This window comes from Magallana gigas, chromosome 4, assembly GCF_963853765.1.
Source record: "Magallana gigas chromosome 4, xbMagGiga1.1, whole genome shotgun sequence".
Taxonomy (NCBI): domain Eukaryota; kingdom Metazoa; phylum Mollusca; class Bivalvia; order Ostreida; family Ostreidae; genus Magallana; species Magallana gigas.
Window position 1 is genome coordinate 6,581,400 of NC_088856.1, and position 22,519 is coordinate 6,603,918.

Genomic DNA, 22,519 nt, shown 5'->3' on the forward strand with positions numbered 1-22,519 from the left:
AGCTGTAAATTCCCGCGTAACAAGTTCGTATCATTTCTAGCAGCGCTTGGAAACATTTGGGTAATTATTATTGAATCACACGGCAACAGTCCGCCATATTGTTCCTAGCATCACTAGCAAGCACTTTAACAGCAATTTCTCTGCTCAGTGATGGCTATCGCCAAGCGGGACTCGGCTCAACCAAGGGATATCTGCCTGTTGTAAAAAAATGGAGATTAATTTTGCACAGTTTGGAACGTTATTTTGACATTTTTCAGGTATGAATTGCATTTGGACTATTTGCTTGTTGGGGGTTAAAAGCGTGCAGATCTTGGCACTTGTAGAATTCACTGATACTTGAATATTTAATCTCAGTGAATCTATAGTGGCAACCGCGGCACGCTACTCTGAACATCGTGGGAGCAGACTGCACGAAAAACATGGGGATTTCATACATTTTGAAACAGAGCCACCAGCGATTAAATTTTATATCGTGCTGTATGTAAGTATTCATATTCTGGTTTTCATTGCAAATTGTGTGTGGCTGTATCGATTTTTCCCGCGCTTTGTCGGGGGGTAATCAACGTAATATAAATATAGATTTTTTTCTCTATTTGCTTTACTATGATTCGTTTAAACAAATGTTGTGCATATATAAAGTGAAATAAGGCATTGACTCTGCTCAACTCTGTAACAATAGCAGAAAATTGTGACAAGATTTTAACCCCGTCCAAGTATTAATTCGTCCATTAAGAGACATTTTATGCATGGGCTTGCTTTCCTGTGGGTTAATTTCCACACATGAAGCCTATTTTCAATTGAATTAGTCAAGTATAACCGCCTTTGAAATCCTAACTGGATTTTATTTTACCTGCGATTTTTTTTTCATTTATTCGATTCACTGAAACGATACGCCTTTAAAACCTGATTTTCATCTCATGAAATATTTAGTTTCCTTTTTAACCAGTAAGTAATTCCGTTTATAGGTTTCCTAAAGATATACACGTACTGAGGGTTCTCGTTCATTCCCGTTTATATAGCGCATTCAGAATTCTTTTTCCATTATGAACCATTTTCACCATCATCAATTCCTCCCCAATGACAATGGAAGATCGAGGTCACATATGTTTCAGTGTTCTCACTGAATGAAGAACATGTCACCACTAAAAATCGATAGCGAATTCTCCCCTGGAGTCTGAGTGGCGCTACTCGGTATCTCGTTTGATCCTTTGAAATAGGCTGCATCCGTTTTGCTTTGTTATTGATAAATAAATAAACGACTTTCATCCATTTCGTTTATTGTTTGTCAATAATAGCGGTTGTTTGATAATCAAGGTTTATTAAAAATACGAAAATGACCCAAGATGATAAAGATTGAAAGTGATATCTGAACCAAAATTTGAATGAAAACACTAGGTATATTCTTTTTGTTTGTTCGTTAATGTTGTTTTATTTTGACACATACTTAAAGGATACTGTGACTTTTTCTCTTGGATTAAGAGGAATTGATTCGTGAGTGAAGACGAAGCCCATTGTACATACATCAAGGTAAAGGGCTTGGTTGCTATGGTAAATAACTTGCGCCAAGATGCCTCGCCTCTCCTTGGCAACCATTTTCTACAACTGGTTTATTCTAAAATTTTAGATCGAAATCAGAACCGAATATATGTAAATCCAGGCCTACATAAAAGTAGGGCAACTTTCAAGTTTTTGACTTTTCTTTTATGCTTCTGTGCAATGAATTTTGGTGATGATTTTTTTTAAAAAGTGGTGAGTGAAACTTAAAAATTTCCAAAATGGAGGATGTTTCGCGAAATGATGTTGAAAAATTTGAAATTGTGTTACAACTTATAAGTTGGTGCTGAATTAAGTCCGATTCTCTAGATTAGCATCATATGGTTTTAATGCATGGCCGCTTCTGCTAACTATGGTTACAAATTCTTAATATTAAAGACAGACATTCATATCTGACACAAGAGAGTCAAGAATGAAAAGACCCAGCATAATACAAAGTATGCAGTATATGAAAGTGTCCGTTTTGCTTGCTTCCTTCAAGAACTATTTTTTTCAGCAATCAGAGGTATTGCAGGGGTCTGGTCCACTTTGTCTACATGTGGTCTAGAGAAATATTAAAAAAAAAAAGCAAATGTTTTTTAAAGTATAATTTAAGTTTCTGAAAATATTTTAAGTAGACAGATTACATGTAAAGCTGTCCGATTTCCTTCATGATAAACACATACGTGTACTGTGGGAATGGTTGTTTTCATGGAGATATATTTTGTAAGGCGACTCACGCCGCTGATATAAATGTCGCAAACAATGAAATGTAAAACCGATTTAATCTAAAGTCATCATAACCCGCCCCCTTGTTTTAATTGCCCATTTATGTTTGTTGATTTCATTTAAATGAAATTTGTACAAACATAAACAAGACATACATGTAAACAAAGTTTGATTTTAAAAAATGTGAAAAGATTATGATGAATCTTAATGTTTCCAAAAAATAATGGTTTTTAAAGTCAAGTCTGATATGAGATTCGTAAAACCTTTATTTAAAAAGTTGAAATAAGTTTAAAGATTTTGGCAAAGCATGGCGTTTCGGTGGTTATGCAACTCAAGTATGAAATGAGATCTAAAAAGTAACTACAAAAATCATCAGCTATATTTTAAAGAGATATTTTGAGGGTTTTAAAAGTCAAGTTTGTTGTGAAATGTGTTCCATAACCAGCGGTCCAGCAATATACTATTTGTTCAAAAACTTATTTCAGGCCAAATATCATACACGGCAAATATAATACGTTTAGGAGTACCCGCCATCGTTGAAGTAAGCTGCAGTGTAACTGAATATAACGATGTCAAGATGACATCACACACATTGTATGACCTTATAAAGTAGACAGTTAGCAGTGTACACTTATTTCAAAGCCTGCTTAGCGCACACCAAAAAAAAAAAAATTAGATAAATTGTATCCGGACTAGAAATTCCGAAATTACACCAAATGAGTGATGGTTATCTGAGAGCCTTTACATGTCTGTGACTATAATGTCCTTAATGTGAAACTTGTTTCTCTTTTTTATTCCATAGCTAATTTTCGCCCCGTTGTCGCCATATGGTAAATTTTCAGTATTTTCAGTAATTTTTACATTAGCGGTATCTCCTTTATTATGAAACAGCTTGCATATCCGCCTCAAATTGTTAATGCTTATCCGACAGATTTGTTTTTCGCTCTATTTAGCTTTCCATCCATTTATGTATTGGTAAAGATTCCGGCTCATACGTGGTGATGAAAAAGTTCATCTATAAAAGATTTACGTTTATAATTCTTTTTTATATTCCAGTACAATATAGGGTAAGATAAATTCACTTACATATAAGGCATACAATGAATAAATCTACGTGAAAGAAAAACGATTATGATAAAACATAACTTTAACGTTCCAACGAATGTAGACGTAATTTCTGAATTTATATGGTGTTGTGTGTGTGTGTATGTGTGTGCGCGCGATAGCGTTCATCCCTCACCTACCCCAATAAATGTCGGTACATTTAAACTTTTTTAAAGAAGACCGATAAAATAATGCAAGTACATGAAATTGATATCCCCATTGCAGTACGACTGTTTATAATTTAATGAAAAAAAAATCGCAATCATAGACAATATCTTGAACTTTTATTTCTGTAAAAGAAAAATCACGAAACTCGCAACAATTTTTTAGCTACCGATTGCAATTGAAACATATGTTTTGAGCGTGCGTGAGGATTTGTTGTGTATCAATTCGCGACACATTTTAAGGTTATTCATAAACGGACAGGAATTATAAGCTGACAAACAACGAGTTTCCATTCTATGTAATAGTCAGAACGGTTCGCCGGATTGTTCATTTCTAGCCAACTTATGCGGGAATATTTGATAAATCGGACATTGTTCTTAATAATTTTATTTTGTCCTTTATATGACTTCTGTTGTCAAGAAAACGTTTATTTTGAAAAACGTAACGCCTACTGCCCGCGGTACAAAGCGAAGCATCTTCGCTAGCCAAGGGTTTCCGATACACTACGCTTCTCATCGGAAACCCTTGGCTAGCGAAGATAAAAGCGAATTGCCCAGAAGAAGACTCTGCTTCAATTTCATAATTTAAAGGGTTTTTTTCATGATGCATGCAGTACGTATTAATGAATAAAATATTGATGTTTAGAAAGTTAATGATAAATGATATCATTATTATGTGATCAATATGAGCCAACATTCACTAGCTTTACTATGATATTTGAGTTTCAGAAATGTTTCAAATATGTACATAAAGTCATACAGACCCGGACGACTTCCGGAGACGTCGACTGATGTAGATAGATATAATCTGAAACTTTATGTAACTCAGTATTGCATTTAACTGCTACCTCACTCTATTTTCATTTTACGACTAATTTTAAATATCACACTCATTGGAACCTATATTTAATTGATGAATATTCATCCTTTGTATTCATTAAATATTTCTGTAGTTTTTTCTCAGCGCTAAGCATATATTTTGAAAGGCGGGGGGGGGGGGGGGGGGGGTTGCAGACAAGTATATAAAAAAAAATTCTAATTCCTCGGTTGGGGGTGGGGGGGGGGGGGTTATTGTTGTGCATTCTACCTAATATTTTATAGTAATTTTGTTAATTTACCGTATCATGTACTTCTAAACAAGTGAAGGAGGGGGAGGCAGCTCCTATGAATTGCAATTTTCTATATACAGATAAATTTAAGAAAGAAAAAGTCGGGGGAGGGGAGGCATGTCCTCTGCCCCCCCCCCCCCTTTTTCCCGATGATACGTGCCTGTTTAACTTGTTTTGTGTCATCTCTACTGAGCTAAAGAAACATTGCTGGGTTACTGATAGTCTGATGACATCGTTGCACAGAAAGACTACTGTTTTCATTTTAAAGATTTTTAAAAAATACTCTCAAGAGCACACGAGAGAATAGAGTCTGTTAAAAAACAAATTGACATAAACCTACATGTATTATTTGTCTGTAGAGATATATCGCAATGACTCTATCTCAGGACCCAGCATTCATGATACGTTCATCATCTGTTATATCTAGTTACGACCCCGGTAGAAGAAAAGCCCTAGTTCGGACCTGAACTTGTTCGGTCCTGGAGATTTTGTTGGTGTTCCTGGAGAGTACGAACCATCTTGTATCAAGATAACGATCACATATACAGCCCCAAGCGCTCGTTGGTGTGCCTAGTTATACACATATATTTGTATGTACACCAATCTACAATATTTGCTCTCCTACCGAGTTTTTTTTACAATAATAAATGATTAAAAAATTGATCAACATAGAGCGTTGAACGATCATCGAAACCGGCACAGATGATAGAATGATGACATCAAATACTGTCTTTCTTTTCTTTTTTCTTTTTTTTAAACAAAGTTGATATTCTTTGACACAGATGGAGATAACAGAGCATGCTCGGATCTAGAAGTCGGGAAAATTAAAATTTCTTAAACTTACATAGTAAAAATTATTGAAAATTTACTGTCCCTAACCCCCCTCCCCGGATAAATTTTCCATACGAATTGCGTTGATCCATATGAAAAATTATTAATCTGAAATATTTACAAATTATCACAACTAAAATTTCCCTAAAGTTGATTCGGTGAGAAATTTATATTATAAGAACATTGTCATATTTATCTTACTATAATGGAGCATTGTATATTTCATCAATCTAGAATAATAATTTCTATATTAGAATAAAAGTTTAACGCCATCTCGTCAATGACAGTTCTCCGAAACTCCCGAAGCGTATGGTGTTTGCAACACACTGATGAAAGATACAAAAGCAAAATTAGTATTAATGCAATACAGAGTATATATCGACAGATGTACAAGTACGCTATAGGTAAATATATGGCTGTCTCCATGGCAATCATTCCATCATCAATGCGGGACCTACAGATAATTCGGGGGCAATCTTCGGTCCCGGGGGGGTTATCAATTGTCATGAGGACGGAAATCAATGGACATCCAGATTGCCGATTGCTGATGGTAAACAAATTATCATCGATTATACCAACGGCACAGTACCTGGTAATCACTGTAATAATTCTTGGAACTTATTCTGAAGACCGCTCCGATTTCTTTGGTCATATACATGTACGGCTAGTTCAGGTTTCACGAAATTCTCGATGAAAATTGGCTAATTCTAACAAAACTGTGAGACAAAAGTTTTATAAATTAATATGAGTCATGACAGATGAAAGAATATCGAAAATACTGATGCATTCATACGATACGTTTCTGTATTGTTGACGTCAGGTATATATCCTTCCCATCTAAAGACATCATCCAAGGCAAAGTAGGCTAAGTTTCACATACTCCCTACTGCCAAAGCATACTGATAAAGTGAGAGTTCGATGGGGAGGGGGGATGTTTCATTAAATTATGGGGCTAAATTACTTTTAATGACGTATCCGATATTATTGAATTTAACAGGTGCTTCGTTGGTTACTGAATTTATACCGTGTTTTGGCTAGGTAAACAGGGTGTTAATCATTAGTGTAAAGGCAAATTTATTATTGAAAGGTTACCATGACAACATAAATTACAGTAAGGAAAAAACAATATTGGATGTATTAGCGTTACCCGACCCTGTTTATTTTTTTCAGTTCCTAAACATACATGAATAGCAGGAGGTGCATTAGCATCGGTGGGGTAAAAAATATATTAAAACAGAAAGTGAAATATATGACCAAACATTATTGTTTTTCTTTTTCGTTCTTAATTTACAAACTAGTTTATCCATTCAATTTAACTACTTTTGTTTTAAAAATGAACAAGAAAGCAGATCGAGATATAAGGGGATCGGTGTAAAAGCTTCTTAAAACTGCACAAGCATATCTAAATACAATGTATACGTTATTTCATGTTAACTTACTGGTAACATTTTAATTCGTGAAATAGTATTTTACCAGGTTTTACCTGGTTTCTTCCTGGTTAAAATTATTTAACAGATGGATATTATCAGTTTGATTCAGTTTTCATCTGTACAAATTGGATTCGCACCATTCAAAACAAACCGTATGTAATGCCTGTTGTGTCTTTGTGTAAAGATGTGTGGACTCTATTTTTTTTATTAAATGGATAACTTGTGCATTTTGAATGGTTGACCAAAATTTGAATGTTATAGAAATCAAGTTAAAAGTTAGATACAGAGGTAAGAATTTATTGTTATGTAAGCAAAGCTCGAGTCTTATATTTTTTTTTTTTTACAAATAATGTAAAGAAATTACCATTTCTTTGACAAAATGACTCGTGGAAAACAAAATGAGCTGATACAATGTGTTCATTAATAATATTATTGACAAATAAGCAACATTTGATTGAAACTTAAGCAAAAAACAAAACAAATAAAAACACATACATAATGTGTGTAAACAATAACAGACACGAGCTGCTTACAAATATATCAAACAAAGAATTTTAAACTCTGTACCTTTAATTGTAACTCGACATTTGACTTTTAAATTTAAGTAAATAGTAACCATTCTAACCATTTTATACTTTAAGGGTCCTCCACGAAACGAGAAAAGTTCTCCATAAGAGCCCATTATTTTCAATTACTTAAAGATATGGGCTTTTAGCATGTGTTCGGCTTGAAAATGACCAAACAATTTCTATCTTTGGGTGGGGGGGGGGGGTCAACATTTTAATTTATAAGTTTACTGCTCATCATGAAAAATAAAAGACACTGCAGTATTCGAGCTCGGGACCTGCGGATTGTTACATGTGTAGGTCTAAGGTACACCAAATTGCACCACAGAGAAACACCACTTATGGCCGACACAAACCTTTCACAATGCGTTTAAATCGCCATCTTGTGACGTACTGTCATAAGAAGTAGAAATCTTGGGGTGCCGAGGATCCTTAAAAATAGAATTTGAAAATATTGAGCTTAAATCTTAGACCATTTCAAATCTCTTTAAATCATGTATAAAACTTTTATACACACTTTATTCTAGCGAGCTTCATTTTGATTTTAAAAGTATGAATTTCAGTGGAACATCCGGAGGCGTTATTATATATTTGTTCTTTAAGATAGAGTTATTCCCCTTTCCACATTAAAGTTGTAAAGAATGGACAATTTTTAATTTGACGCGACATTTATCTTATAAGCTTCAGTTTCTCAGAGATAAATTGTTCTAACTATAATCTTTGTTAAAAAATACACTGCATCAGACTGTAACTCTTTAATAACAATGAAATAAAATTAATTCATTTTTATGTCCTTTAAACACTCTTTAACATTCGAGTATATCAAAACTTTAATAATTGTGTGTGTTTATATATATATATATATATATATATATATATATATATATATATATATATGAAGGTTTTATTTTGTAAACCTTTTAATATTACATGTATTGTCTAATTGGATCTAGTTTTTGAAAAATATCTTTAAAAACCCATCATATTTTATTTATATATTTATTCATTTTTTTAAAACCATTTTTGGTATGAACATACTTGAAAGCCAAGGATGCTTTCTTCCAAGTTTGGTTGAAATAAATGTCGAAGTGGTTTCGGGAAAAGAACAATTCCGCAGAAAATCATCAACCATACAGAGGCCAGGATTTATTTTTTTATCAGGAAAGCTCATTTTGACTTTCAGCTCATGTAAATATGCCACTTCGACAGTGGTCATCTTATTATAAGTATATCACACGTGCGGATCTAGAGGGGGTCCGGACCCACACACCGCTTGATAATTCAAATTTCTGGATCCGCGCATGTCACATGACTGATGTCAACTTGTATCACTTAGTTTTTTTATCAACTTGTATCACTTAGTTTTTTACCCTTTAGTTTTTACCCTTTAGTTTTTTCCTCATTCTATTGTATATCTTATTAATTGCTTAGTCTTTTGATAAACATATACTTTTGTGCATATGAAATTGTTACTTCCCATAAGAACTATGTTGACATTGGCTATATAATACATCAAGAAACAAAGAAAAATAGTTTAATAAAAATCACAAGTCTTAAATACATACAATTTTTATCTACAAAAGCTCAATCATTATATCAGTTTGCTTCAAAATCACCAGTAAAGAAAGATGTCTTAATGAACATCTTCCACTTTTCTTTTACACCAAATATTTCCATTTTTGACAGGAAAGAAAGTCAGGAGTAAACCGTCAAAATTTATTTGAAAATCTCCTTAAAGTGTATTAGGAACTAAATTTAATAACAGGATCCATCGATGCATTCTTCTTCCTGTAGCAAACTTTAGCACCCACGATGCGTTAAAAATAACTTGTGTTTCCGTTTTAAAGATTTCAGAATTTTAATCTAATTCATTGTAATCGTTTTGATTCCAGTAATTTTTCTGGAATCCACTATGTTCTTTCTTGAATTGCTTCCCTTTTTCTGCTTGACCAAGAATATTCCATGTTTTGTCGACAAAATCCACCATACTTGGAAGACGCTCTGCCAGCGACTCTATTTCAGGCATATACTCTAGCATCACGTCCTGCCTCTGTGCGACCACACAGCAAGTACTTAGTTTTTCGTAACACGATGCAAGTTGATTGTTCCATTTCGTCGTTAGTTTAACATTTTTCTGGCCTATCTCCCTTTTAAGGACAACATCTTCCACTTCACTCACATCCAAAATGTCTTCTAACAAAGCCTTCTTGAGTAATAAAATAGATTCTTTAATGAAAGCTAAGGCCTCCTCGTTGTTCTTCAAGAAATAGCTAACTACTGCGATTTCTTCCAACAATTTAGCTTGGTCTCCTTTGTTCCCATCAGCATATGTGGGAATCGGCATATCGCAAAAGTCTGATTCAATTTCGTTTCCTAAAAGACTTTTAACAGAAACAGTGCTTTCTGTTTGGCTCTCTGTACTCAACTTTGTGTTGCATTTTTCTTCGATCATCTTAATCATTTTGAATCTTTTCACGTCTGACCAAATGTCCAGGGCAGACAACGCGAATTCCTCAAATGTTTGACCGTCTGTGTCGTTGGTGATTGCAAGCATATCCTGATAAATTCCATATGCTCTGAGAATTTTGTCGAAAGCTTTGTTGAAGTTAAAAACTTCACCATCAGATTTGGCCCACCTATTTAAAGTATAAACAAAAATGTGTTGGACTGTCCAAGATATACCTTGAGTTGTATTATATCTATCAATATCTGCAATAACGTTTGCAAGAAAGCTATCGCAGAGCTTATGTCTCTCGATACCAAACTGTATGACTTCGATAGGGAAGTGTTTTATGGCATTCACTTGTAGTTTCAATTCCTGGATTGCTTTTGAGGGAATGTGGTCAATAATGTTATTCTCGGATATGAAATAATGTGGGATAGTTTCGCTCTCTAGGAAACGAGACAGCAAATTTATCAGATAAAGAACACATCCTCCCACGTTCTTGTCCCAGCTGTTTAAAGGAATGACCTCCATAGCGCGAAGAAACACCGCCTTTAGATGTGTCGGAGCGAGATATGCCTGGCATAACGACGTTTGATGATCAACCAGTACTTTAAAAATGTTGTAGCAGTTCTTCTGATTAGAAGACAAAACGCTCAGAAATATTTCTTTTTCAGCTCTCGGAAAAATCATTTGCCACTCAACAGATTGCAATTGGCTTGATGCATGAGAACGCTGTACAAAGAGTACACCTGCTTTCTGTATTTTTTCTTTCAGTTCTTCAGACGGCCACCCGGATGGGCGAGCGCGAGACACCCAGTCAGTTTTCGACGGAATCCATTCATGACTTTGAAAACCTTTGTATTCACGCAATATACCCACCTCAGCAAAATTACTCTCTCTGATAAAGCAGTTATTTTCCAGGAAGAAGAGTTGGCTTCCCCAAAAAACATTATTTTCGACGCTCGGCCGAAGTCTACAATAGCCAGGATGAGTTTGACTTTCATCCACAAAGATTTCATTTTCTTTTTTCTCTTCGTTTGCTTTAAACTGAACAACAATATCTGACCGACATATAATCTTCATCGGAGTGTTTGAAGTTGTGACGTTAGTAGACATTCCATCTGTTTGGGTGATAATAACAGCATTGCTCTCATCACAAGCACTCCCAGCGTACTCGACCACGCAATTTTTTGGGACAGTTGTAATCCCAAGGACCTGAGGGACAGGAAGTTGTATACTGCTTTGAATCCAGCACTGTAATATGAAAGACAGATGAGGAGTGGGAACTCCCGAGTCCGGATCTGTATACAGTGGATCTGCAGCCAACCGAGAGAGAGACTCTGAAATCAAACATTGAAAGTTCTCATTGTTGAGAAATGACCATATATTTTGAGGCATGCATTGTCAACTTGCAAATCATCAATAAAACTTTTTCCAAACCTTCTTCTTGGTTTGTAATCCAACCTCTGTATTTGAAGCACATGGGAATTTCATCTTTAAGTTTATGAACTTTTGCCAATTTTTCAGTTAGGAAACCTTCTTCCTCCTCCCAGCTCTCGGGCTTTGTGGGTGTATGTGGTACCCTGACCTCAACCTCATGATCGGCCACGCAGGAATCCGTTTTATTCACTTCACCTTGGTTAGTTAGGAAAGATATGACTTTTTTGTTCTCCGTCACTACTTTTTCATAGTCCGCTATTTTTTTTCTAAGTTCCAATAAGTCTAGCTTTGACTCTATATATTTGCTCAGAATTTGATGACAGCTCATTTTTTCTTTATAAAGTTGTGCAACTATCAACGAATATAAAAAAAATCATTGTGATGATAGCAATATTCATTACAAAATCATTCAGAATGACTAAGAATCAGTTTCCCCACATTTTGAAAATGTACATTTAAACAATTTTTTATACCACCTTCTGAATCGGTTAAAGGTGTTTCAAGAAGTGTGTTAACAAATGTAGAAGCCTCGAGAGTATACCCATAGAGATAAGGATGTTTAGGTACGGTGGAGTTAATGATTTTTGTGTAACCCCCCCCCCCCCCCCCCCCACTCTATCACAAATCTAAGATCGTTTCCGATGTTTTTATTCTTTGTCCGAATTTTCGATAACTGATTTTAGCATTTGATATTCCGACACTGGTGTTTGGGTTATCACCTGTTAGTTGAAATTCATACTGCAAATAGTTCTTTCAATTTAATCAGTTTGTAAGACATATCATCCCAAATTACTAAGAGAGTTGTATTTTCTGACACCTCCCCCCTTTACTTAAATTTAGGCTAACCTCTCCCAAATCAAATGTAAGAACATGAATAGGTACTAAATGCAGTCCAGTTATTGTAAAGTAAAGGTGTTAACATTCTTCATAAAACTTATCACGTAATATTATTGCAAAAATCTTACGTCCTGGCCATATCCTCTCCCAGTTTTTGGGCCTCAGACTAAGATAATGGTATTCACCAATATGACCGAGAAATAATGACGCATGTGATTTATCCGGATCACTTGGGACAATTTCTGTTCGACGAATATCCTCCTGAGAAAGATTTAACACTACAATGGTATTCCTTGTAACTTCACTCAGAGCTTGGAGCGTCAGATGGTCACCCCATGTGGAATTCCTCTCCATTCGGGTCAGGTAGCTCTCCCATGTTTCTTTACTAGACAGGAAGTCCTTAAAATGGACCCCGTTCTTCTGTATAGGGTTCATACGTAGATACCTGTAACAGAATATATATTACTGTGGTAATATGCATTAAAAAGACATGCTGCTTAGGAAAATATGGTTCACGTGTGACAAAATTATTGAACACAATACCGCACGGCACGTTCTCTGAGAGATTTGGCAGTTTCGCCGAATTGGGCGTTAATCCGCAACTGGTCTTCCACAGAGCAAAACATACAATTGCCGTCAGCGGGTACATCGAACACTTCGAAGTCATTGTCCCTAGCAAACTCCTCCAGAATCCGGGTATGATAGGTAAAGAAGGTGGTGGAGAACGGACTCCATCCAGGGAAATAATACGGGGCTAGAATAAATACAAGACAAGGTCTCAGTACAGAAAGAGGATGTATTCTTAGCGAAACACCGGCCGTCAGTAACGTGTATAAATTATCAAGTGTTGAATACAATACAGAATGTATATTTAAAAAATCTATTGTTTTCTTTCTAACAAACAAATTGATTTATTATATTTCACATACATGTATTCATTCAAATTCACATGAGAACTTACAAAGAGATTTACACGTTTCGTAAAAAAAAATATCGATTTCAAAGGTAATGTCTTTTCTCCACATTATATACTGATAAAGTGAACACTTCGATGTATTGGTTCAAGTAAAAAACGATTAACTTACCTTTCTTTGTTTTATTTTTGGGATAACGCGTGTTTTGGTTGTAAGTTGAACCATAGTTTGACCGATTTGTGTTTGTGTTATTATCTTGATAACACTGATTGCGTTGCCAGCTGTTTGTGATGCCAGATGTACAGTTACTCTCGCTGGTTTGTTCTTGTTTTGTTTCCTCAAAACCAGAAACTCTGCATTATAGAGAAAAATAGCGTAAACACGCACTCAAGAGTTTAATAATATGAGCATTAAATATTGCTTATCCATATCAAATGAAGATCAAAATTAATGTTTGTATGTAATGTGCAAATTTAAAATCAAACCTTTCTTCATTGCATTTGTTCACCGACGACTTTTTACTGACAACTTCGTGTTGTTTTGCATTAGTTGTTTTGCTCTCGTCTGTTTTGTCCTGCATCTCTACAGGTTTATCGCCCTTCATTGTTCTGTCAACTGTGTCCGCTGCTTCAGACATGTTGATGATTTCAAAATGTTTTTTATTGCCCAGCCGATTGTTTATACATACACTTTCTTTATATTCACTTATATTGCTCTGATGGTTCGAAGAATAATGGGTGGAGACTTCTAACGTTTTCGTTCTGGAATTAGCAACGTTTTCTGCTATATCTGAATTAAGAAAGGCGGAAGGATTTTCACAGCCTACATTGCTATCCTCTAAACTGTGATATTTATAATCCAAAGAAATTTTCTGTGAACCTTCCGTGTTATGAAGTGTCATGCCATCAGTTTCCATTGAAATATTTCCTGGTTTTAGATTAGTGTTTAGCAACAAATTATTCTGATCAAGTCTTTGTAATTCTGTATCGTCTGCTTCACTATGATATTCAGATCTGCTCAACCAGTTTGAGCTATGAACAAAATTGATCTGATCATTTTCCTTGCTCCAAGTCATTGAATTCGAATTCATTATATCATTTTCAAATCCAAAGTCAAATTCATTTCCCGATTGTGACAACTCATTTTGAATTTCCTCCTCTTCCCTTTCTTCTTCATTGTCAAGCACGTTCTCTGTTTTCCAGACTCCAGAAAACCCCATCTGAGATTGATGTCGCCTCTTTTCTAACATGAGCGCCACAGAACTGGACGTGGATGAACTAATACTTCCATCAAGAACTGTTGGGAGGGAGCGGTACCCCGGATGAAACTGGTCGTCCTCTGAATCAACCATCTCTAGTAACACGTGATATATACATGAACTCTCTCACCAAATGTCAATTTCTATGTGGACAATCTTCAAAGAAAGTAAATAAGTCACACAAACGTAAACGTATTTTGTTTTAGTTTTGTCAGAGTAAATATCCTATTGACACATCTATCGAGGTTATTGTTATTGGAGAGAGAAAATAATCTTATAAACTATGTTTATAGGGAAGTCCTGAAGAAACGTGGACTTTTGTTTTTATGATACTGAAAATTTTCATATCCACATTAGATATTGTTAGAAAATCAGTTTCTTTGCAACAGAGCTTTAATCATCTGAAATCTGAAAATCTGAAAGTTTCCCCAATTTGTGGTTTTTCTGAGCCAATTTGGTATATTAATTTAAGACTGTTCCTATATAGATTTTCTTTCATCATGACCTCAAAAGTCTTAGTTTAGACAATCAAAACATCTAAACTCCACTGTCACTTGCTTTGATTTGAATTTAACAAATTGAACTTTTTCTGTTAGTTCTTTAGATGTTCAATTATTTTTATGTAAATTCTTGTTAGGTTGTTAAATTTAATATCTCCCACCCAACTTTTTCGAACTATATTGTAAATGCAATTTAAAAAAAAAAACAAAACAAAAAAATCATATAATTCTACATCCATACCAATTATAGATGCGTATGTCCAATTCTTTAAATGCATTTGATTTTAGAATTGGGTGCACCTTTACTGCCAATTGTGACTTCTTACTAGTATGGATAGCTTTACTTAAAAACCATTCGTTTTATTTGCTTAACATGTTGCCTGCCTATTATAAAAATAAACTTGCAATTGGAAGGTTTTTTTTTATTCAATTTCCTTCCCAACCATTTTCGGTCGAGTAATTTTGGATCTGCATGTACCATATACATGTTCTAGTATAAGGAAGCTACAAATAAATATCATGCTAGTTGATTTTAATTTGGTTCTTGTAAAGGGTATTTTGAAAATACCCGCCCTTTTTCAATTACTTCCCTATACTGTTAATGTACTACATTTAGCTGAGATTTCTATATATAGCGCTTTTGGCGGAACGCGGCTTTCGCTTAATCAAGTTCATCGCTTAATGCCATGCATATATGTATAAGAAAAGTCACATTCATGAATAAGTTAATTCAAATCCACGCTAAATTTTTCAAGAACTGATTTCTGCGACACATCGTTTACGCCAAATGTAATATATATGAGCATAAACTAACAAATGTGATACATTGTGATATATTCATTTAATAATTTCATCATATCTTTCCCAAAAAAAATAAAGTATGTAAATTACAGTCTCTGGGATAACAGTGATAGTCTATGGTGTAATTTTTTGTTCTTGTTACACCAAGGACTGTCACACAAAGGACATATTTATGAATTAACTTGTCTCTGCTAAATAATTACTGCTCCCTCAGAGTTAAAGAGCATATTATCTGCTACAACAACACATAACAATAGTTTGTCTGTTTTCCAGAGTGTCTAAATATTTCTTTTTCCTAGTATTTTCTGTTATAAAAAGTTACACATTTCTTTCTACTTACTTATCAGAAAAAAAATAGAATAAGTTTCATCTTCAGCTATTTTGTCTTCTATCATTGTTTATAGCTATACGAAGGGAATAAGGAGGCATCATTTATCTTTCAAATTACTAAGAATAACAACTCTTACACACTAAGATTTTGTTTCGTTACACCATGGACAAAAAAAACCAGGTAACAGACAAACTTGATCTTGCTGAAAAATATTGTTCATATATTTTCTTCGTCTTTTTGTTTGAGAGAGGTATTTTACTTACCTTTTATCCCTTGACCCTATTATTTTAACAAGAAACGGTCTTACTACCTTACAAAACCTATTTAAAATCGCAAACTCTGAGTAGTAACAGTCAAATAATGTGTAAAAATCAACTTATAAACTTTCTAAATTTTTAAGATTTTGTTAGAGTTAACTGTTTATATACCAATATGTATACTTATATATATCCAAAGGTTGCACAAAAGTGAAACTTGGCAAAAATCAAGGATTATACTTTCTAGTGCCCTGTAACAACCCAATACCACCTTTTTGAGAATGACTCATATAAGAATCTAATATTTGAATATTTTAGAATGAACCTGAAAAGAGACTTTCGTCTTGTTTAGTGTGTTTTATATCTAGTGTGTTTTATTAGTCTGCAAATCTGAAAGTTATAATAATTGAAGTCTTGAGTCACTAGATCTAGAAAGTAATTAAAAGGGTTTTTTTTACAGTGATTGAGCGGATGTGTAAATGATATGACGTTGATGAATTAGTGGTATATTTATTAATTTGTGTAATAGTATTTACTATGACTGTTCATGGTAGTGGTCTGTGAAATCATTGCGCTGCAGGGTGTAAGAGGCAAAGTTTTAAGAGTTAGCAGGTTTTTATTCCGTGAAGTTTAAAAAAAAATGATTTGAAACCCCTTATATACTAGAAATATTACTTAGTTTTGCTCTTTACAACAAATGCAAGTATAGTTGAACTCAAAAATGTGATGTTGATTATAATAAAGAACTTATCAAGAGTTAAAAACATGGAGATGAAAAAAATAACATTGATTATTGAGATTTAATCGTAGAGTTGATCATTGAGATTCAATCGTCAATGGTAAATGGAACAAACAAAGAGATTAACATTCTGGAGATAACCTTTCAAAAGAGAGGAATTAAATGCAAATCAAGGATATCGGACTAGAACAGTTTTTTTTCTGACATACATCAATAAAAGGGAAGGGTGTATTGATATGTGTATGTTCAGTGTATCAATCTATTATGAGGGTTTTTTTTTAAAAATTGAATCCAATATTCCAAAAAGACATTTATCACCTTCTTGTTCTAATGAAAGAAAGAAACAACAAAAGGGAGCCTGTGGTAGCAGTGATGTTGAAAAAAGTGTGGTTGGTAATTTTCACCAAGGGTCTAGTATATTTTCAGAATGGAGTCGAGGAAGGTAGTGTGTTTCAAATGCACTCATCAGTATTTTGTACAAGTATCTCAATTTAAAGGAAGTTCTGGATTGGACTTTAGGAGATATAGATTTCATTTTGAAATATGGAAATGAGCTGTATCAGCACATTTGTCAGTATGCTGCACATGTTTATTTGAATCCATGTGATCTGCCAAATTATTTTTGTTTTAAAAACACATTCCTAAAATGCTTGGTTTTCGTCCGCATTCTCAGGCAATATTAGTAAATCATTTGTGGGAAATGGTCCTTTTCTGTCCCTAGAGTCGGCTATATTTATGTGTTTTATTGAATCGTCTCGAACAGGTATCTTTATTTGTAAGAAAACGTTCTTAACCAGCTGGTAAATTTCTGGAAAACGTATTGGTCAATGTCAAAGCAAAATTTTTGAAAATCTTTTCATTCTTTTGTCCATTTTTTAAGCAAGGCTCTTTGAGATAGTGACCATCTCAATGTTGTTTACCTATTAATGTACATTGTACAACTACAAACATACTAATGATATTAAATTAATGCAAGTTTAACTCCCATGAGTACTTTAAGTACTTTGATTCTACTTTTTTAAGCCGTATGTGTCTTTAGAGCTGGGTTGCGTAATTTCAGTCTCCCCTCAAGCAGGCTTATACGGATTTGGCTCCTTATAAAACTTTTTATCATGTTCAATGTCACAAGCGCGAACGTAAAAAAATTTTCGCGCAAAGTATTAGGTAAGTTTTTAATTATAATAATAGTTATGTTACAATGAAATAATCGTCGTTTTTGGGAGTGGATTTTAATCAACTCTCCTATGCAGTTACTCTAGCAAACCGAAAGTGAAACAGTGTTTGGACCTAAGCACAAATTATCACCGTTTACAAGACTTAGTTCTCGAAAATAATCAATAAATTCGCTGTAATGAATTCTGAAGCACTGTTTTTCAAGGAAACTTATTTATAAATACCATGAAAATAGTCAGATTTTAAATGGTAGGAACAATTTAGATATTTTGTGGTATGTATTCCTACGCTAGAGATTACTAGTAGTCTCGTTCAACCAGACGATAGGTGGTTTCCGTAAATTTTCGGAATCAGAGAATCTCTCTTGCTTGTCGGAGCTTAACGGAGACAGCCGAGCGTCTGGTTGAACGAAACTAGAGTCCAATAATGCTTGGATCGATACAATTTTTCAGAAATATTTCGATTACTGATAGGTACCTTGATGGAAGTAATAGTATCTTTAAATATTACACGGCATGATTCAAATGGGTTTTATCGGAATTCTATTCGAAAAAGTCGAGTATTCATATTATAAAAAATGTGCGTAATTCAAATACATATATACATGTATAAGAAACCACTTGCCATGCAAAATAAGGTATCGTTGATTCTAAAAAAAAAAAAATAATCGATAAAATCAACTCCCGTCAGTACTTCAGTACTTTGATTTATACCTGAACCGTATATATTGTTAAACTTTCATGGTTCATACGATAAACTCGAATATATTAAATGGTTAATCAAAATGTGAAAGTCAGAAATTTAGAGCGTGGATACCCTATATTTTCAAAATAAAGATCATGCTATGTTTTTATATCTATAAAAATACCATAATCAAAACAAAACGAAATATATGACATGTACAAGTAAAGCACATATACAGTAACTTTGATCCCAATTAACTTGCAAATGAAAACAAAAAATGATTTAAACGAAGTGTTTCACATTATATAGCCTATGTAAACAAAACAATGGCATGAGCTTTGTTAAACATAACAAAATTGAACTCTGCTAATTGCTTAAAAATCCCAAATTACAATTTGAAATACGTTAAGTATGTATAGTGTACAATAAAAATGGGGAACAAAATAAAACTTTTATTAATCCTTTTAGCTTGTATCCTGATCCTGCCACTCTATGATGATGTTCAAAGACGATTTTTTAATGAATATGTGAATGTTTTACAATGAATTCAGGGTGTTTCCTCTGAGATATGGGTAATACCTATGTCCTTGCTAACTCCTGATTTAAAGGTTAATGAATCTCACTTGACTAAATTGTCATGATATAAGTTTTAACTTTATATTGGAATTAAGACTGGTAAATGACACTTGTATGTACAAATGCTTCAGAATGGTGTTTCCTTATAGTTACTTTGTTCTATTTCTAACTTATAGTCAACTATTTTATGATCATTAGAGACAACGCGTTCGTTATGGTCAGTCCATTGTCATGTCAAAAGTTACTCTATTCTATTTACATTCAAAATATGCTATTTTTACTCCTGTATAGTTCCTTTCAACTAATGCAAAATAATTACATATCACAAAATCAAATAATATCAACATTTTAAGTTTATTTCGAAAACAAAACCCATTTAACATCTACTCATCTTTGTCTACAGAGTATATACGATAGAAAACTAAAACGAGAACATATATAGTATTCATACTTACTCAATCAAATGATGTCTTTATCACATTCTATAACGTATGTACATATATCTACTTTCGGTTTGATCTGATATACGGATCTGGGGATTTCTGTCTATTTTTAGCCACACTTAATGTGATCCGCAATTAAAAACACAGCCAAATTCCTCTTACATCCTCAAAAACACATTTAAAAAAATTCTAATGTCTTTTAAATTGGTTCAATACTTCTTAATCAATTGTTTTTCTTTTGATGTTTTAAACAAATATACCTGCTCTCTTATTAAATCTCTTAATATAGAAAAAAGAACATTTTTCATAGCTAGTATATTTCCTGCTATCCGCTCCCCCACTTCGTTTCGGCAATGAGTAAACCGCAGTGGAAGAACCAGAACAAAGACTTTTACTTCTTGAGTACCTATAACGAGGCTTGGTTTTGGACAGAATGGCGAGTTTCGAGTGGTATTCTATTGAGATAAAAATAAAAAAATAAACAATATACATTCTACCAGCATCAAACATCAGTTCTCAATATACACTTGTAACTTTAAAATTAAGTAAAATCAAATTTAGAAAAAATAACCTATTTATATTATTGCAGATAACACTGCAAGAAAAATAATTAATTATTATTTTTTTACTATCATAGATAAAAAAAAGGCAAAAAAATAATTGCATTCCATAACAATATAAACTTTAAAAAAAAAAACCCTCATCAGCCTATTTCTGAAAATTAAAACTTTAAGTCTATACCAATGGCATTCTGTATTTTATTTCTTTTAGCGACTTTAAAATAACTGAATATGACAAAGTTTAACAAATGATGGGCATGGGAGATTAAAACATTCAGTTTTAAAATTTAGCCATGGATGTCTGAATACTGCATTGTAATAAAAGACAAGGACATTGTTCTGGTAACACCATGGTATTTGTATTTTTAATGTTTTAGTACTGATACAATACCCCTATTTACATGTTGATCTTTTTCATGTTAATCTTTAGAAGGAGTAACAGAATAATGCTAAGGCAGGTACATGTACTTAGTATTTATTTTGATATACATGCAAAATGTTTTTATGATTTTTTTTTCTACTATGTCTTATATATTTTACCATAGTCATTAATGTCCTCGAGAGTTTGTACCCCATTTTTAGAAAGTCGATAAATCTTGATTATGCTGATGCTTAAGTGCACAAGAAAGTTGCTTAATTGGATGAATATACAGTATATGACAACTCAATATTCAAAATAACACGAACGCGATTCAAGCCAAAAAAGAATTAATCTTTTATGATTCATATAATTAACTCAAGTATATTTTATGGTCAATCAAAATGTAAATGAAAGAAATCTAGAGCTTGCATATCTTTATTTAAGAAACAGGTTCGTTTCATGTTTTTTTTATTTACCTTTAGAGTTTTAAAACAAACTGAAATATTATAATCACAAAAAAAGAAACCATTGATCATAATTTAACGAAGGGTTTACTTAGTCAATGGATGGTAGTTTAAAGATTATTTTTGCGGACTTATCATTACCTAAATTAGCTGTGACTTTTTTTTTCAATAACTCTAAATGAAACGTTTTTCATTATAAATGAGCTAAAACTGACAGAAATTGAAAAGAAATTTTAAACCTATAAAAGTCAAGGAATCATACCACAGTTGGCAAAATATCAGTTATTAAAGATTTTGCAAAAATTACATCATCAAACACTCATTTTACCAAACCTAGATTCTGTTTTTATAAATAGTTTCAATGAGCAGATTTACCAGAATTTCATGAGAAATAAGTTTCACAAAGTCAAGAAAGGTGCTATCATTTAAGAATGAAAATATTCTTCTTCTATACTTTTATCTTTTTAAACATCAAAGTAAAAGTTTGATCCCCATTTTTGCTCTCTTATTTAATTCTGAGAGTCAAAATGTAAATTTACATGAGACTTCATCCCACCTTACTTTTATAATATATTAAAGTGAAAAGTCTCACTCTTCTAGAGAAAATAATTTTTGTACTTTTGTGTGAATTGGATCCCATCAAACTAACACATAAAACAACGAGTCTGCCTGGTCCTTCTCTTCATCATGGAGTTGTAGCAAGAATTCGATTAAAAATATGGATACCATCAACCCAAAACCTTATTCTGGTTAAAAAGCAAAATGATCCAGCTCTGCTCATCCAGGCTGTTTGTATATATGCAATTATGTTTATGTAACTCGTACTTCTTGTTCAATTTATTTTCTTTTGAGAGGAAAAATGAATTGAATTGGTCCCTTTCTCCATCTTTGGGACTATCCTTCTACGGCCAATATCAAATATATTAATTGTTTTCATTTTCAATCCAAAATGGAATATAACTACTAAATATAGCCCCTCTGAGACACGTAAGGTAACGATATTGACGAAACTTGAATAATCATTAAATTCTTTGTTATCATAAGATTTCCTAGTAATAGCCTCTTTGCCTTTATGAGATTTTTTTTGTTTAAATTTGAATTTAAACTCCCTAAATTCTAGCTCATGCATGGCCCTTTCTTTCTGTCTTTTTTTCATAACTTCATTACTTGTGGTCACAAATTTTGAAAAAGTTTTTTCTTTTCCAAGTAAATATTCGTAAAAGGTCAAGGAATAACAAACTTGAACCTTAGGTATTGTGCCCACCATGC

At 33.3% G+C, this 22,519-nt stretch overlaps 1 protein-coding gene and 1 long non-coding RNA gene across 2 annotated transcripts; one reads left to right on the forward strand and one right to left on the reverse strand.

The window, feature by feature from the left end:
* The first annotated feature begins 82 nt into the window (after positions 1-82).
* On the forward strand, positions 83-14,552 carry LOC109620745 (uncharacterized). The gene is made up of 3 exons (XR_002201407.3): positions 83-257; positions 355-481; positions 14,306-14,552. It is a non-coding gene; the product is annotated as an uncharacterized lncRNA (long non-coding RNA).
* LOC105344451 (uncharacterized) lies at positions 8,987-14,454 on the reverse strand. The gene is made up of 6 exons (XM_011452237.4): positions 13,589-14,454; positions 13,275-13,456; positions 12,733-12,943; positions 12,318-12,634; positions 11,353-11,703; positions 8,987-11,252 (listed from the first exon to the last, which is right to left on the reverse strand). Exons 1-6 carry the CDS (start codon positions 14,452-14,454, stop codon positions 9,325-9,327), a joined length of 3,855 nt encoding a protein of 1,284 aa, XP_011450539.3. The 3' UTR covers positions 8,987-9,324.
* Positions 14,553-22,519: the final 7,967 nt, after the last annotated feature.